This window comes from Symsagittifera roscoffensis, chromosome 2 (genome assembly GCF_963678635.1).
Source record: "Symsagittifera roscoffensis chromosome 2, txSymRosc1.1, whole genome shotgun sequence".
In the NCBI taxonomy this organism is placed as follows: Eukaryota; Metazoa; Xenacoelomorpha; order Acoela; family Convolutidae; genus Symsagittifera; species Symsagittifera roscoffensis.
Window position 1 is genome coordinate 78,812,746 of NC_087063.1, and position 16,025 is coordinate 78,828,770.

Consider the following 16,025-nt stretch of genomic DNA (forward strand, 5'->3'; position numbering starts at 1 on the left):
ATTTGGATTTTGATTCGTTTTTCGTTACTAATTGCGAAAATTTGCCTCTCGATCTGCAGCCAATACCAGAAGAATTCGAAACGATTACAAATACTTTCCCAGAAAACTTGGTTCAGGAATCAGTAGCGTTGGAAACGATGAGAGAATTGCCGATTTTTATCGAGCAGTCGAATACTACAGGAGGTCCAATTTTAAGTGATAGTGGCGATAATCCCGCGCAACCTGCTGGAACCTTGCCACAGGATGAAGTTCCTATGAATCAGGTTGAAGAAATTAAAATGAGTGACTTTGTTCAAGATGATCATAAGCAAAACACTGCGAACTATTCATTTGCAAACGGAACTTCTGTTAATCACGAACAAGATTGCGCGTTTTTGGAATCGAAAGAAAAGGAAATAATTGACTTAATGAAGCGTAGTTTGCCGCATGTTGGAAAACAAATGACATCGGAGGCTGTGATTGACACGAATTTCAGAACTATCGAATACGAGAAAGCGAGGGCGGTTGCAACCGATACTGTTCAAATGGCAGAAAATGGAATAGAGCAACCGCCATTCTTTGATGCTAAGATCAACTTCGAAAAAAGTTCGACAAATAATCCGAACGAGACTCTTTCTACTGTTGCAGAAAAAAGCTCTGAAATTGAAAAGGAGACTGAACAAATTACTCCTATAAGCGATGCTTTAGAGCCATGTGAAACTAAACCAATGAAAGGCACTGAAGCTGATCTGAACAAAACCGTTGAAGAAACAAAGGATAAAGAGTTTGTTTCGGCTAGTACGAATACATATGCAACTGAAACTAGTCAAATGGTCAGGGTGGATCAAATAGTACCATATGAAACTTCGATTTTTTCGGTTACAAACGAATTGACAGAAACAGTGAAAAGTTCAGCCGCTTCAAAAGTTGTCATAGCCGAGGAAATTTTTGGCAACTTTGCTGAAATCACCGAACAAAAGCCAAAACTTGAATCCAGCGATATATTATGTGAAAGTCCCATGGAAGCAATTGCTGAAAGTAAGTTTTTGGCTATTTTTGACCAATTGAGTCAACACAAAGCGAAGATTCAATCAGTAGTGAGTAAATTGAGTACCTGTTCGACTGAACAAGAGCGTGAAGAAACGAAATCTAAGCTTTATTGAGAGCGTTCAAATGTTTAGTAAATATTTCACTCACAGTCCGACCTTCCTTGACCGGAGGTTTATCAGAAAGAACTGCCGGCAAATCTGGATTATTGCCAAACACCAACTGGTATGGTGAAAAACCAGACAAATTCTGTAAACAGCCCATGCTAACGCCAAATCCACGCCAATTGGTGGATTATCTTCTGTGATTTTCTCCACATTACTGTCAAAGATTTTTTTCACAATCCATGTTGCCAAGGACTACTCGTCGGCGTGTTCAAAACTTCAATGTTGAGATTTTCACTCATACTCCGGAACTGTTCGTTTGGGAACTCGCCCCCCTAGTCAGCCAAAAACTTCTTCGGACATCCCATACGAGAACTAACCCACACAATCATTATTTTTTCTATTATTACTTCTGGTATCTTGCTGGTAACGACAGCCGATAACGAAAACCTGCTAAACGGATCAATCCGATGCAAGAAATAAACTCCTGGCTTGAAAATTGCAAGATCCATTGCCACTGCCTCATTGAAACGCTGCGCTAGAGGAAGACCCACTATTGGCCTTGAAGGCGTTTTGCGAAACATCACGCATGTTTCACACTTTTCGTCAATTTTGTCAAGAGACTTTAAGCGTGAATCATCCCAGACTCCTGCAAAGAAACTTTCAACCTCCTTGCACTCGGATGCGCTAACTGCTGATGCAATTTTCAAATTTGATCTCTCGAAGAACTCTCTTTGCTGCAAGCAACATTGCACTCTACACGAATCTCTGTGTCATCTAATGACCTGAAGACGTACAATCAAATGGAACGCTTTTGTCGAAAATCTCTGCTTCATCTTTCTCTAAATAGTTTTATCTGTACATTCTTCATGCACGTTTGCCAAGTAACAACTGGGTTTCACTTTCAACCACATCAAGAGCTTTTGTTAACTTTTTACCAGCTGAACTACAACGAAACGTTACCTCACCTTTGGACATCAGCCTTTCACCTCCACCAAAACGAAACCATTTTGAACCCGGTCCTCGAACTACAGCTTTCTGACACTCTTACGACTAACTACTTAAATAACACTCTATTCAATTCGACCCAGCAACTGTTGAACTGCACGCACTGTCCAAAACTGCTGCATGCTCCTCCTCACTCACTAGAATCTCGTTGTCCTGTCTCAAAAATCCTGTAAAAAGAGCTACTTCTCTAGACCAGATTCACTAACTCTAGACTGACTTCCACTAAACTGACCTGTATATCCGCGATTGTTAAATCCTCATCGAAAAGAACCCCAACTTGCGAGCCACCCCCGTTTTCTTTGTTTAGAGCAAGCTCCTCCTTTTCACTTCATGACGCATTGACAACTTCAGTCCTGATAGCTGGTCCATTTGACTCCGGTCTACAAGACTGTTCTCCGAAATACTTACGCAAAGATGCTTTGAGCATGGTCTTGAGATAGTCCGAGCGAAAAGAGTTCCTTTCACAAGATAATCCAAAGCGGTCTGAACAAGTTTTCAGTCCTTGTGTTCCATGCCTGCTAAATCTAAAAGTTTGTAAGCTAAAACTGCTTGCTGTAACTCCATTTCTCATTTCGCTTTGTTGTACCGTTTTTCTAACTCAAGTAAATTCTTTCATCTTCATACCTGACTTAATGAGGAAACAATCGAAATCCACGTACCTTTCATACACCTCGTTCAATTCCTCATTTCTCGAGGGGGGATTATCAAAAAAATTTTGTAGACGTTTTTTTAGGTCGACCAAAATGCTTTTCCGAGCTCTCTCAAAGCACTAAAAAGACCCTGTTTTGGTCAAAATTTCTGCGTCGCTGACAAAATTTTGATAAAACAGGCCAAAACAGCGTTTTTTTGGAAAATGTTTACCAAAAAATCGCGTTTTTTCGACGCGCGCCCCCATCTCAAAATTTAGTATTTCTTGGCGCCAAAAATGGATATCTCAAACCAGTGCAAAGGGGGACCCTTTGTGTCGGCAGGGGTTCGAACCCCTGAGGGAGGGAGGGGGGAGGTGTCCGACCTCACCCCCTTAAATCCGCCCTTGTTTATTATCATACTGAGAGGGACTCACCTAAAATGGATACCCCAAACCAATGCAAAAGGGGGACCTTTTGGGTCGGCTGGGGCTCGAAGTCCTGAGGGGGGCGTCTTAACTAAGTTTCAATTTTTTTTTCGGTGCAGCGGTCGCTAAACCAAGTATTGTCAGATTAGTTACCGCTTTGTAAATTTGGTGCTAATGTTTGTTTAAGGTCATCAATTGACCTTTGCAGCATGATATTACTAAACTGAATGTAGTACTTATCGTTATGAAAAGTTTAGGTAGATTTAGATTTTTTAATTATTTTTTCAAAAAATTTGTAGGTATTTGACTTCGGCTAGTTTTTTTGTCTGTTAGCTTGTCAAGAACTGTTTGCGATATATCTCATGCTTTCTTTCGCTTCTGAGTGATCAATCAATTTTCATTGAACGGTTATGCACCTTTTGGCATAAATTGAACAATATTAGGAGCATATACAATGACGTTTAAAGGTAAAACAAAATGACGAAACTCACAAGAAAAAGTTCTAGTTGTGGAAGTTCTTGAATTTTTTGATGCTGACTTGTTCCAGTTTGAAAAACGTTCAGGTCGTGTCCGGATTCGAACCCCAGACCTTTCTCTTCACAAGCATGATGTGTAACTAATTGAATTTCGAAATATTTGCATAACTTCTTTTGTGAAAAATGTTCATTTCCTATAAAACTTAAACAGTTTTTTTTTATCATAATTGAATCAACGTGTCAATGTTTGTGTATCAACTTGTAGTTTTATATTTCTGTTATATCTATAAAAAGTGTGGTAAGAAACCATGTTGTAGTATGTGTTTCTTCTTCCCGATTTTTTAATTTAAAGCAAAAAAGTAGTAGATCATATTGAAGTCTTATCGGTCGTTATTCGGGTCATTAAAAACTTGGAAAAAAGCTCTCCTAAAATCTAGAAAACGGTTTTGAAAATTTTTCGTTTCATCAAATCGGAATATTTTTCGGTTATCAATTTTTTTTGGTTAGTAAATAGTTAAACTAGTCAAATCCTTTCTTAGCTTGATAACACTTGCAATCAAGTTAGTGTATTATTTCGAACTTTCTTTTTTTCTAGTCTAACTCGCAAATAAAAGTGCTCAATAAAAGTGTTCACTTGTATGGAAATTTCACTGTAGCATTGGAAATTTCATAGCATCTGTTCTCTGCTTTATTTGTGGCTAGTGTTTAGTTCCTATAAAGTGTCGGTGGCTGAGTGGTTGGAGCGTAAAACTCCTAATTTGTAGGTCGCAGGTTCGAATCTCAGATGCAGCCGAATTTTTACTAATTCGAGGCTTATTTCTAATTTGTTTTAATGCACATTATAGAGCTTCTTTTTGTCGTGTCTCGCACAAGTGTTTGCGATGCGAAGATAATATCTGCGTTGATAATATATTCAAATTTCTTGGCATATGGTTTATCCGGTCTACATGGCTTAGAGGTTACCATTACATCCAAGACCCCTAATTCATTTCTAATATTTATAAATTTACTAAATCTGATTTGGTAACTTTTTTTTTGCTTAAAATCTTTTTTTTTGGGCCTAAATGGTTTCGGATTGGCTTAGTGGCTTAATCTTTCCAATTAAAGAAGAAAAATCTGATTAAGAGTAATGAACGTAGGGAAGACTCTTTTACAGGTCTTGCTGATTTTTTTTTTTTTTGTTTTTTTTTTCATGAAAAAGTCTTAAAATTTGTTCACGCTCAATTTTGATTTTTCGCGGTTTGACTTGTGATTTCTTTTTAAGTTCAGTGCATTTCTATTGTTAAACGGAAGGCAAAATCCACTACCGAACAGCTTATTTTCCAAAAAAAAGGGATGAGTTGTATTATTGCAAATAATACATGGATAATTGTTTACTTAAATAGGACTCAATTCTTAAAAACCAATAGTTATTAAGCCTCTATTCACTAAAATCAGAATTCTTTAGTTCAAAGTTTTCCCTTAATTTCGATCAAGTAATAATTTGAGATAAATCATCACATAACCTAGACGAGTACAAAACTGAAGATCACCTCAGCAACTGGCGAAAGAGAGTGCACCACCGCCTAGTAAACCCAAAGATACTTGTAGAAGCGCAATCAGTAGAATTGTTTGCGCTATTGATTGCGCAATCAATAGAATTCTACTGAAGACTCTCAGTAGAAGCGCAATCGATAAAATCCCACAAATTTAACTCGAGTGATCAACCTCCACCTTAGTAAGAAGATAAAGTATAAATGTAACGTAAGATTGCAAACCACCTCCCAAATAAGTTTGTTTCTCCAAGCTGTTCTATTCAATCAGCTAAAAATATAAACCTGTGCAGCCCATTTGTCAACCTCATTAATTTATGCTTGTTTTCTTTCTCTGTTTTTTACTATAACTTTTGTCACTAAATATGACGGTCTTTGGTGAGACTATTTGTTTTTTTTCAGATCCTTTTATTACACGAATCACTTCGAAAAAAAAACATGAAAAAGCTTTTAAGGTTTTTTAATGAGTGGTCGGAACATTCTGTGCTACTTGCATAGCAACCAGCTAGCCTTGTTTTTCTTTTCGATGTTTTTTTATCAATTCGATCGAAACATTATCAGCACTGCAACCGGCTGTCTTTGTTCAAAATAACTTCAGGTTTTTGTTCAGTTTACAATTCCCGTTTGTTTTCCTTTAAACTGTTAGCAAAGGCTTGTGAAAGGTATTTTGTCTCGATTTTTATAGTTACTGGCATCTTCAAAATTTTTTTTATTAACATATTTCAGGAATCACGAATACTAATAAGGGCGGAAATCTTAGTTCGATCGTGAGTTGCCTCGGAAAGAAGAAAAAAATGGGAACACTGCAGAAGTCAGCACTAGACTGGGAATCTTTCAAAAGTACACATGGCACTGATTTACAGGAAGAATTGGAATCTCATCGGAAAGGGAAGAACAGTTTCTTAGATAGAAAAGATTTCCTGGAACGAGTTGACTGGAAACAGTTTGAAAACGAAAGAAAAGTTCGACAGACTGAAAGGAGAAAACAGAACACATCGAATTGACTTTTTTGTTTCGTTGTTTTAAATTAAAATTAACTTCAATTGTTAATACCAGCTGTTTTTGATGCTAAATTATAGAAACATGTGTCGGCTCAACCACCGAATATGTTGAACTTCAACGTGTTTCAATTGGGAGAAGAAAAATATCACTTCGCTTTGAGTTCATCGATTTTTTTGTTGCCGAGCAATTCTCTAATGCAAATTTCATTCGTTAGCCATGTTAGTTAAAATTGATGAGCCAATAATTAAAACGTCCTTACTTGTTTCAGAATTTCCAAGTGCAATATCTTTGAGGCATGTCAACAGATGGCTCAAGTTTCTGATTGTTTTTGTGGCAATTCATGATCTTTCAGGTTTGATTGAACTTTGAAAATGGAACGATTTGTTACTTTTCGTGTGCTGATGCACCAAACAAGCAAAGCAGCGGCCTCATCTAGTAATACAAGCCGACTACCCGCAACACCCAGTGCGCCTGATAGCGGAAAATCGATGGCTGTCAAAACCGATATTGTGAACTTGAGAATGCCGTTCCCTTCACGTTTTGATATCATACCGAAGCTTTTAAGTGTGCAAATGATATTGAGGGAGAAATTTGACATTCCTGACCGATTCAAGGCTCATGTGTACATTCGAGTAGAAGATTCTGGTCTTCAGAAATTCCAGTCCACTAATGATGAAGCGACGTGGCAAAGTGTTGTTCAAGGGTTGCTTCTTACTCCTGACTGTAGATTCGTTGATATGCTCATTTCGCCCAAGCATCATTTCAAACAAGATCAACACCCAAATTTGGATTTTGATTCGTTTTTCATTACTAATTGCGAAAATTTGCCTCTCGATCTTCAGCCAATACCAGAAGAATTCGAAACGATTACAAATACTTTCCCAGAAAACTTGGTTCAGGAACCAGTAGCGTTGGAAACGATGAGAGAGTTGCCGATTTTTATCGAGCAATCGAATGCTACCGGAGGTCCGATTTTAAGTGATAGTGGCGATAATCCCGCGCAACCTGCTGGAACCTTGCCACAGGATGAAGCTCCTATGAATCAGGTTGAAGAAATTAAAATGAGTGACACTGTTCAAGATGATCATAAGCAAAACACTGCGAACTATTCATTTGCAAACGGAACTTCTGTTAATCACGAACAAGATTGCGCGTTTTTGGAATCGAAAGAAAAGGAAATAATTGGCTTAATGAAGCGTAGTTTGCCGCATGTTGGAAAACAAATGACATCGGAGGCTGTGATTGACACGAATTTCAGAACTATCGAATACGAGAAAGCGAGGGCGGTTGCAACCGATACTGTTCAAATGGCAGAAAATGGAATAGAGCAACCGCCATTCTTTGATGCTAAGATCAACTTCGAAAAAAGTTCGACAAATAATCCGAACGAGACTCTTTCTACTGTTGCAGAAAAAAGCTCTGAAATTGAAAAGGAGACTGAACAAATTACTCCTATAAGCGATGCTTTAGAACCATGTGAAACTAAACCAATGAAAGGCACTGAAGCTGATCTGAACAAAACCGTTGAAGAAACACAGGATAAAGAGTTTGTTTCGGCTAGTACGAATACATATGCAACTGAAACTAGTCAAATGGTCAGGGTGGATCAAATAGTACCATATGAAACTTCGATTTTTTCAGTTACAAACGAATTGACAGAAACAGTGAAAAGTTCAGCCGCTTCAAAAGTTGTCATAGCCGAGGAAAATTTTGGCAACTTTGCTGAAATCACCGAACAAAAGCCAAAACTTGAATCCAGCGATATATTATGTGAAAGTCCCATGGAAGCAATTGTTGAAAGTAAGTTTTTGGCTATTTTTGACCAATTGAGTCAACACAAAGCGAAGATTCAATCAGTAGTGAGTAAATTGAGTACCAGTTCGACTGAACAAGAGCGTGAAGAAACGAAATCTAAGCTGAACAGTTTCTTAGAAGCTTCTAAGTTTGATTTTGAGCTCAATTTGATGAACAGCTTTATGGGTGATTTCTCTCAGCTGCGAGAAAAAGAGAAGAAGTTGGCAAGCAGCGCATACTGTCTTAAAAAAGACAGAGAAGAAATAGTTTTAGGCTTGAAGCACTTGAAAAGTTCTTTCGACAGTATGCGCAGTTCAGTTGAGAATCTGAATGTACAGATGGCTCTATGTTCTGAAAATATGGAGTCGTTCTGCGAAATTCTGGAAGCTAAACTGGATAACTGGAGTGCAAAAGAAGAAGGTTTGTAATTAGAATCTCGAAAATTGAGTTTCCAAAAAAATTGTTATTTTAAATAGGATTTGAGTTGTGTGATGCGCAAGAATTAAAATCTGTGGTATGCAATTCCATAGCACCGGTGATTGATTTTTCAAAATTCTATCTGCTATAGGTTACTACACTTGCTGAACCTGTAACAACAAAGTACTCTTGTTCCAGCAGTATTTTCTAAGCTGGGTGATAGAGAGACTAGCAATACTCGACTGTCTAACCTTTTCACTCGCAAGATGAAGCGTACTTGTAATCGGGACTTCTTCAAATAAACAACTGTTTTTTCAAGTCTGTAAGAAATGGAACTTGTTTTCTAATGAAACCTCAATAACGTCCAAACGGTTTTTTGGCTTAGTGGTAAAGTGCGTGTCTTGAATCTTAAGGTTCGAGTGCCCTCCAGACCTTGCTCGTTTCAGTGTGTTTGGAAATGTAAATTTGCTTGGGAAAACTAATTGATGGATCAAAAACATGGATTTGTCTGCTGATTCAGGAACTTTTACTGTTATTAAATGATTGAAAGACGGGATCTTGTTAACTATTTCTTTCCCTATTTCGATTTTCAGAAATTCAACATTGGCTGACATATTTTCAATAGTTCAAAACAAATTTCAGAAAATATTTTTAATGAAAATTTTTCATGTAGGTATTATATAAAGAGTGAGTAATACAAATACGAATGCGCTAAAATGAAAACACAATTTATTGTTGACGTTTTTGAAATGCATATTTTATACAGAAATGGTTGTCAAAAATAAAACATGCATAGGGGGAGGGGGTAGTTAACAAGATCCGAAAAACGTTTTGGAAATGCATATTTTATACAGAAATGGTTGTCAAAAATAAAACATGCATAGGGGGAGGGGGTAGTTAACAAGATCCGAAAAACGTTTTGGAAATGCATATTTTATACAGAAATGGTTGTCAAAAATAAAACATGCATAGGGGGGGGGGGGGTAGTTAACAAGATCCGAAAAACGTTAAACAGTTTATCAACCCTGATTTTGAATAATTTGTTTTTTTTCTCGCTCAAATGGTTTCGGCGTAAGTCAATTGGGCTTTGTCACCTTATATTTCGCTGTTTAAAGGAAAAACTGTTTTATGCTTCTGTGTGTTTCAAGAGGGCTGAGGCAAAGGAACGAGTTTCAAATAGCTCATCATTTTCTATGACGTTTTTTCTCGGTTCAGCCGGTATCTATTGTTGGCTCAGTTGACAGTCGTAAATGATTTTTAATGCTTATTCAACTGTGGTTTTTGACATGTTTTCTTCAAAAAAAAATTGGCATTCGAGACAAACGTATGAAATTTTAGTATATGTATTTTTTTAACTTAGTTTACAGGATCTCCAATTTAGACCTTTTTAAGTAGTTCTGGATCTAAAGTTGCTGAATTGATACTTGATTTGTGATAATTGAAGTGATACGTGATGCTTGATTGAAAAGTTTTCAGATGCACATAGAATTTTTTGTAGGTTTTATCGATTTTTTCACTACTTCAAATGATTTTTTGGCCATAAAAATTATTGAAGAAATATTTTAAATATTTTGTTGAATAATTAGTCAATTCAACTTGAAAAGGGTAAATCCAATTTATTGTAACTTTTTATTAAAACGATTGACAAAAAAAATCTGTAGTAATGTTCCAATGTTTTCTTTTTTTTCTGTTTTTAAGTGTGAGCAATTAGTTTCAAGCAGTATAGCGTCATAATTAGGTTTGAGCAATTTCAACTTAGCACACTGTTTTGTTTTGATGTCTAATTTTTCTGAAATTTTTGTGTTGTTTTTGGCCGAGTTTTTCTGAATCATTGTTTTTTTAATCGTTTTTCCCATTCGAGTGTCTTTTTTGTTCTCTTTGTGTTCAAATATTTTTACACTAGTGTATTAGTATGACTCTATGCAATGTTTTTTTTTGTTGTATCGCAAGTGGTGCGAATCTCGGCTTAGACTCTGTGTATAATTTGTTGTAGCTTGGAATACTGTAACGATTGAGAATTACTTGACCTCATTTTAGCGATGGAAAGTGTCTTTCAAAGTACGACTCTGAAAAGAAAGTTGACATGCAAAGAGGAGGCTGAAATTGGAGAGAAAGTTCAGACAGTTATGGAATCTTATCCGGCTGCAGATGGAAAGTCGAAACCGCTTCCTTTGTTCGTTGAAGGCAATCACAATGCCGTTGATGTTGCAGACAGGTGAGATAAACTTCTCTAAGGTATTATTTGCGTTTAGCATCAATTATTTCTCAAAATGGAGTTGCAATTCGCTCATTGCTGAATCAATTTTTAGTATACAGTAAATTTTTCTTAGCAGAGTCATTAATCAACCCACTTATCAAACAGCAAAAATTGTACCAAAAATTTGGTCTTTTTAGGATAAGACTCGATTTGAGACATCTGAGTTTTCATTCATCGGAAGAAATTAGAAAATAGCAAAAGTTAACCAGGATAGACGGTTACTAAGCAAGTAGCACAGATTGTTCCGACGGCAGTCTTAAAAGAAAAAACAAAACAAAGTTTTCAAATTGGTGTCGCCATAAAGACATCTTAACATAAAAATAGAACTTAGGTATATTTGAGAGTCTTATTAAAATAGGTCAATTGGAAAATCATTTTTGAACAAAAATGTTTAGAAAAACAAAAAATATATATTAAAAAAATTTAAAAAATTTGTAAAGACCAAAAATCAAAAATTTCAAACCGGTTTTTCTTGACATGGTGAAAAAAATTTCAAAATTTTTTTAAGTCGTTCGAATCACAATTGAAAGGGCTTTAATTTGATATATGACTCTACACAGTACAATGATTATTTGTGGTACCTGATTTTGCGTGGAAAACAAAGAAAAAAAACCAAAACACACCAGAATACAAAGTTCCTCCCCATTTACAATGGTCGGAACAAAAAATTCAGTGGTTCTTTTGAATCAAAATATGTTTCAGAAGAATGAAGGACCAGGAGCATAATTACATTGTGAAAAAAGCGAAAGGATCTGAGGATTTTGCAACCCCTGCCTGATTGTTGGCATTTGGTTGAATTGAAAAGCAGTTTGATTGAGCTTAAATTCAAATTGAACGTACTCGAAATTTTGAATGAAAAGTTTTTTCATTTACTTAGGTAAATTGTTTTAATTTGATTGCAATCAGCTAAATTCTCATTGCAATCAGGTGCTTTCTGAAATTTTCTAGAAAGTTGATGATGAGATTAATCTTTGATTTTGATGTTTAAAGATGTTGTTTTTGTGATACTCAAGCTGAGCTAGTTGACTTTAATTTTAGTAGCTGCCAAATGTAAATGATCTTAAATTTTGACTTTGATTTGTTAATTTTTTTAGTTCATGAATGTCATATTTAACTCATAGAGATAGTTTATATGTGTGTATATCTTGGGTATAGATATTTCAAGTAACTTGAGTTGTTGTTTTTTCGAGACTGAATTGAGAATTAAAAAACTTTCTTTTTAGGTTTCAATAGCTATTGAAAGGGTAGGCAAAAATCGCTTTGAGAGATCACGGCTTACGACATTTGCGCAAACGTGGTCTTGTTGCTTTTGTAGATTCGGAATCCAATTTTACAATTGAAAAATCTGGAACAAAAATGAAAATGGTGAAAGTTCTCACAGAAGTTTTCACCGAAGAGGCAGAAGTTTTCAACGAATTGCTGGATGACGCGACAGTTTTTGTGTAATTTTCTAGATTTAGCCACGTATTCAAATGCCAAAGTTTGATCGATCCCTGATTTGATTTTTTTGGGTTCGGTTGATTTCTCTTTCGGCTCAATTTGAAACACTTGCTGAAAGGAGGCAATATAAGCTCTCTAATATAAAGTTGAAAATAGTAAGTTAAAATGTGATTGACTGGAGCATGGAACGTGGAATTAAATTTACACTTTCTCAGCGGAATAAAAGTTATCCGATGAACCAGTTTTCTCTAAATGCTTTGTCTAGGACTTTTTCTGCTATAATGACCCCATTCGTGAGAGAATAGAATGCAGTGCACAGCTGAATCTCCGCCAAATTCTTTTGAAGATAAAATTCAATGCGTTGGACATGTATATTATCAAAATATAGCTAAATCGGTGATATGTTACTATAGGTGGTAATTTTGAGTATAGTGCATGTATTTAATTTCAGAGCTATAATGCATAATATAGTTATTTTAATTTTCAATCAATTGTACATGCTGCTAAGATAGTCTTTATAGTTTAAGTACTCGATCAGATAAATTGATAGTCGACAACTCAAAAATTCGCTCTGCTTTTGCCGAAAAGTTTGGCTTTTGAAATAAGTTATAATTACTGATCGAAAAATAACGAGCGATCCAGTTGCTTAGCTTGAACGTGCCACTTATTGCAATTTAGCACCCTAAAACCTGGCATTCGGTGATACTGAAGTTGGCTGTATTGTTTCTGTGCGCTTGCGATTAGCTAGCGTTATCAAATCGGAGTGCAGAATTTTTTCTTTTTAACAATTACTTTGACAAAATCAGTTGAATCACTTGACAAATGGTTTTCACCTGACATGATCTTCAGCTGACGTGTTCAGTTTTCTGAAAATTAAAATTTACCTACTGAATGGGTAGCTGCTACTGCGGTAGTTTCAGGGGAGGTTAATTTTAGAACGTTTTTTACATAACATTTTTTGGCTTAACTGGTGTCTACTCATATTGTCGGCCTTGTTTGGGCTTCGTAAGTTTTGTTAAGTTGCTAATTTGAGTTTGAAAAGTCTTGCTTGGCCTGTTTTCTTAGAACTGTTGTCTGATAAAAACAGGTATTATGAAAAAGTATGGATTTTTTTATTTTGTTTTTAAGACGCTTTGGGAACTTTTAAGCTTTTTTTTTTGCAAAAATTGTCCTTTTTTCTTTCAAACACCCTTCTACCAATTTTCAAAAAAAGGTATCAATAGAGACACTGCCTACAGGTCTGTGGGGTGAATATTTGAACGATTTGTTTGATTTTTTTTTAGTTTTCTCAAAAACTAACAACCCGAACCTGAGGTTGTGGATTCAGTGGATGTAACGGTTAGTGGAAGCTCCCCTGCTTTAGCGGGGAAACTCACAATTTTTTATAAAAAAAGTTATCGTCCTCGGTAAAGTCAATTTTTTTGAGCTTTTTTTTCTATATTTTGTGAAATAAACCAAAAAATACCCTCTAAATTAACATTATCTGAGATTTTAGGTTCAATCTTAAGACCGGGTTGTGGGAAGATCCTTTGCATGAGTGACTAAGCCCAAGCTTTTTAAGACGAAAAAAGTTATGGCCTTGGAAAAGACAAATTCTTGACTTTTTAAACCTTTTTTTGAATTTTTTCTATTTCTCTCGAGAACTACCCTGCCAAACCTGGTTTTTTTGGCATGAGCCGTTACGCCCAATTTTTGAAAACAAAAAACTGTTTTTCTCGGGAATGTCAACTTGCTAATTTGTTGACCGTTTTTTGGACTTTTTTCGATAACTATTCTGCCAAATCTGATATCGTATGTTTTATCGCCCCGACAGATCGTTGGAAGCTTAATTATATAAATTGCTACGCCTTTTTTAAAAAAAAAATGATAGCCTTTAATCAAGTGAAAATTTTAAAAATGGGACCGTTTTTGGAAGTTTTTTTATTCGACTGGAAAATTACCGTGCCAAATCTCAGAATAGTGTTCAATCGAGAAACTCGATTTTGGGAATTTTCTCTACTTTACCGGCTATGACCGGCGTTTATCAGAACAAGGTTTCCAATTTCGGACAGTCGAGTTTATGAGTTTTGACCGTTTTGTCAAAAGTTTGATTTTTTTTAAAAAAAATTACCCTATCAAATCTGAGATTAAACATTTCAATCGAAAGAAGCGGCTGCACGAGTTTTTCCTGCAGAAGCGGCTACTCGTTAATTTTTTGTCAGAGAAAAGCTAGCTATTTAGTAAATTTGCAAATTTTCAAAAAATTTCAATCTTCAATTATTTTAGATGAAAAACATCTAAGTATTTGGGCAAAGTCTAATTTTTAAATTTACTCATTTCTTACACAATTCTTTCTTGGTTTATTATTGAACTTTAGGAATTTCCTGGTTTGGTCCCACTTGTTCTAAAGGTAACGCGGTTATCTTTCTAATCTTAGGTCTGGGGCTCCAGTGCCGGCCGGACTTTGTTTTTTTTTCAGTATAAATGAAGTTGGATTTTTTCAAAAAAAATTGAATTATCAGTCTTTAGTTTGTCGGTTTATGTTTTGTCTGCTTAGTTGCTTCATCGGGGATGCTTCTTGTGCTTTCAGCAAATTTCGACATAGATGCAGCTGTTTTTAGTTTACTCCTGTAGTGTATAGAATTTTTATCCCCGACGTTGTTTATGTTTTTTGTTTTTCCCTTTAGTTTTTTCAGTCTGTTTGAAGCTTCACTTATTGTAAATGGTTTCGACCTAGTTTTACCGGCTTAATTACCTTATTTTGTCTTGCTTGAAAATTTTAAAACTGTGGCAACAGTTTTTGATGGCATTGTTGTTGTTTTAAACTCAATGGGCGTCTCCCCAATAGTTGTCGGCTATGTGGCCGCTGAGTAAATAACAAAAGCTGATTTAATATTGATGATTGTTTTTTTTTCGATTTTGTGATTTTTAATTTTTTCGATTTTCTGAAGTGACTTGCATTTTTTTTTGTTTTGTGATTTTTCATCTTTATTTTGTGGTTTCCGTCTCTTTTTCTATTTGTTAGCATGCAATGCTGCGCTTGCATTGTAACGCAAGTGATGTTCAGCTCCGCTTGCCTCTCTGTAATTTTTAAAATGTTTTTAGTTTGTCTTAGCATCATGAAAAAAAATTGAGGCAGCCTATTAGGTCTTACCAATGCGTTTTAGGCTGGAAACAAATCATTTTGCTCTTGACAAAGCCTTGGGGTGAATCAAAAAATAACGAAAAAGATACCGCTCGCGGTTATCAATTGTTATCAAATCGGAACATACTTTTTTGGATTGAAAAACTTGTTTACCGCAATCACTTAAATCATTTTGCAGCTGTGATGCAACATGCTCAATTTCCAGACAATTTAGTTTTAATGACTAGTAATAGTTACTACTGGTAAATGCTGTATATACTGGGAATGATCAACCATTCCATGCACAATAAAATATTTTAGTTTTTTTTTGCTGATGATTTTGTCTTCGTGGTTGATCATTTTAGCTCTGCTGATTTATTTTTCTTTTAGGAATGACACCTTGCTTAAACTATCAGCTAGAATATGTGGATCCTCCGTGAGAGGCAGATGCTATTTTTCCCATAATTCTTTTTTGCCGAAATGTAAGGTTGATTTTCAGCTTATTGGGTGTCAGATTCAATTCTTTCAAATTTGTTTAATAAAATTTGCCTTAATGCAGTGCAACTTTGCATGGCGAACAACTTTGCACTGTCATAATGAAGTGCAACTTTCCATGGCGAAAAATAAACGTTTTTCCTCGTCGAATTTGATGGTTTTACTCGGTCGAACTTGGTGAAAATAGTCTTTTTCGGTGAACATAGCCGAAACGTAGACAGTTTGGGTCGAGTCGGTCGAAAAACATTGAACCTGGGTCGAAACATACCTACGTTTGGTCGAGAAGGTCTAAACATGCATCGCAAACCTCGAACCGG

At 35.8% G+C, this 16,025-nt stretch overlaps 3 protein-coding genes across 7 annotated transcripts in view; 1 reads left to right on the forward strand and 2 right to left on the reverse strand.

Moving 5' to 3' along the window:
• The window catches only part of LOC134840587 (succinate--CoA ligase [GDP-forming] subunit beta, mitochondrial-like), a 485,398-nt gene that overhangs the window by 358,976 nt on the left and 110,397 nt on the right, over nucleotides 1–16,025 (reverse strand). The gene's annotated exons all lie outside the window — the stretch shown is intronic.
• Nucleotides 1–16,025, reverse strand: part of LOC134840588 (uncharacterized) — a 114,398-nt gene that overhangs the window by 47,610 nt on the left and 50,763 nt on the right. The window lies entirely within an intron of this gene.
• Nucleotides 6,559–11,710, forward strand: LOC134839323 (uncharacterized). Its single transcript, XM_063854828.1, has 3 exons — nucleotides 6,559–8,416; nucleotides 10,451–10,628; nucleotides 11,373–11,710. Exons 1-3 carry the CDS (start codon nucleotides 6,574–6,576, stop codon nucleotides 11,446–11,448), a joined length of 2,097 nt encoding a protein of 698 aa, XP_063710898.1. The 5' UTR covers nucleotides 6,559–6,573; the 3' UTR covers nucleotides 11,449–11,710.

What these genes read in the sequence shown, in the direction of transcription:
- LOC134839323 (XM_063854828.1), top strand. Translation starts at nt 6,574, where the DNA reads ATGGAACGATTTGTTACTTTTCGTGTGCTGATGCACCAAACAAGCAAA. An exon ending in CTGGAGTGCAAAAGAAGAAG is followed by an intron (nt 8,417 to 10,450) that starts GTTTGTAATTAG and finishes ACCTCATTTTAG; the next exon opens with CGATGGAAAGTGTCTTTCAA. An exon ending in GCCGTTGATGTTGCAGACAG is followed by an intron (nt 10,629 to 11,372) that starts GTGAGATAAACT and finishes AATATGTTTCAG; the next exon opens with AAGAATGAAGGACCAGGAGC.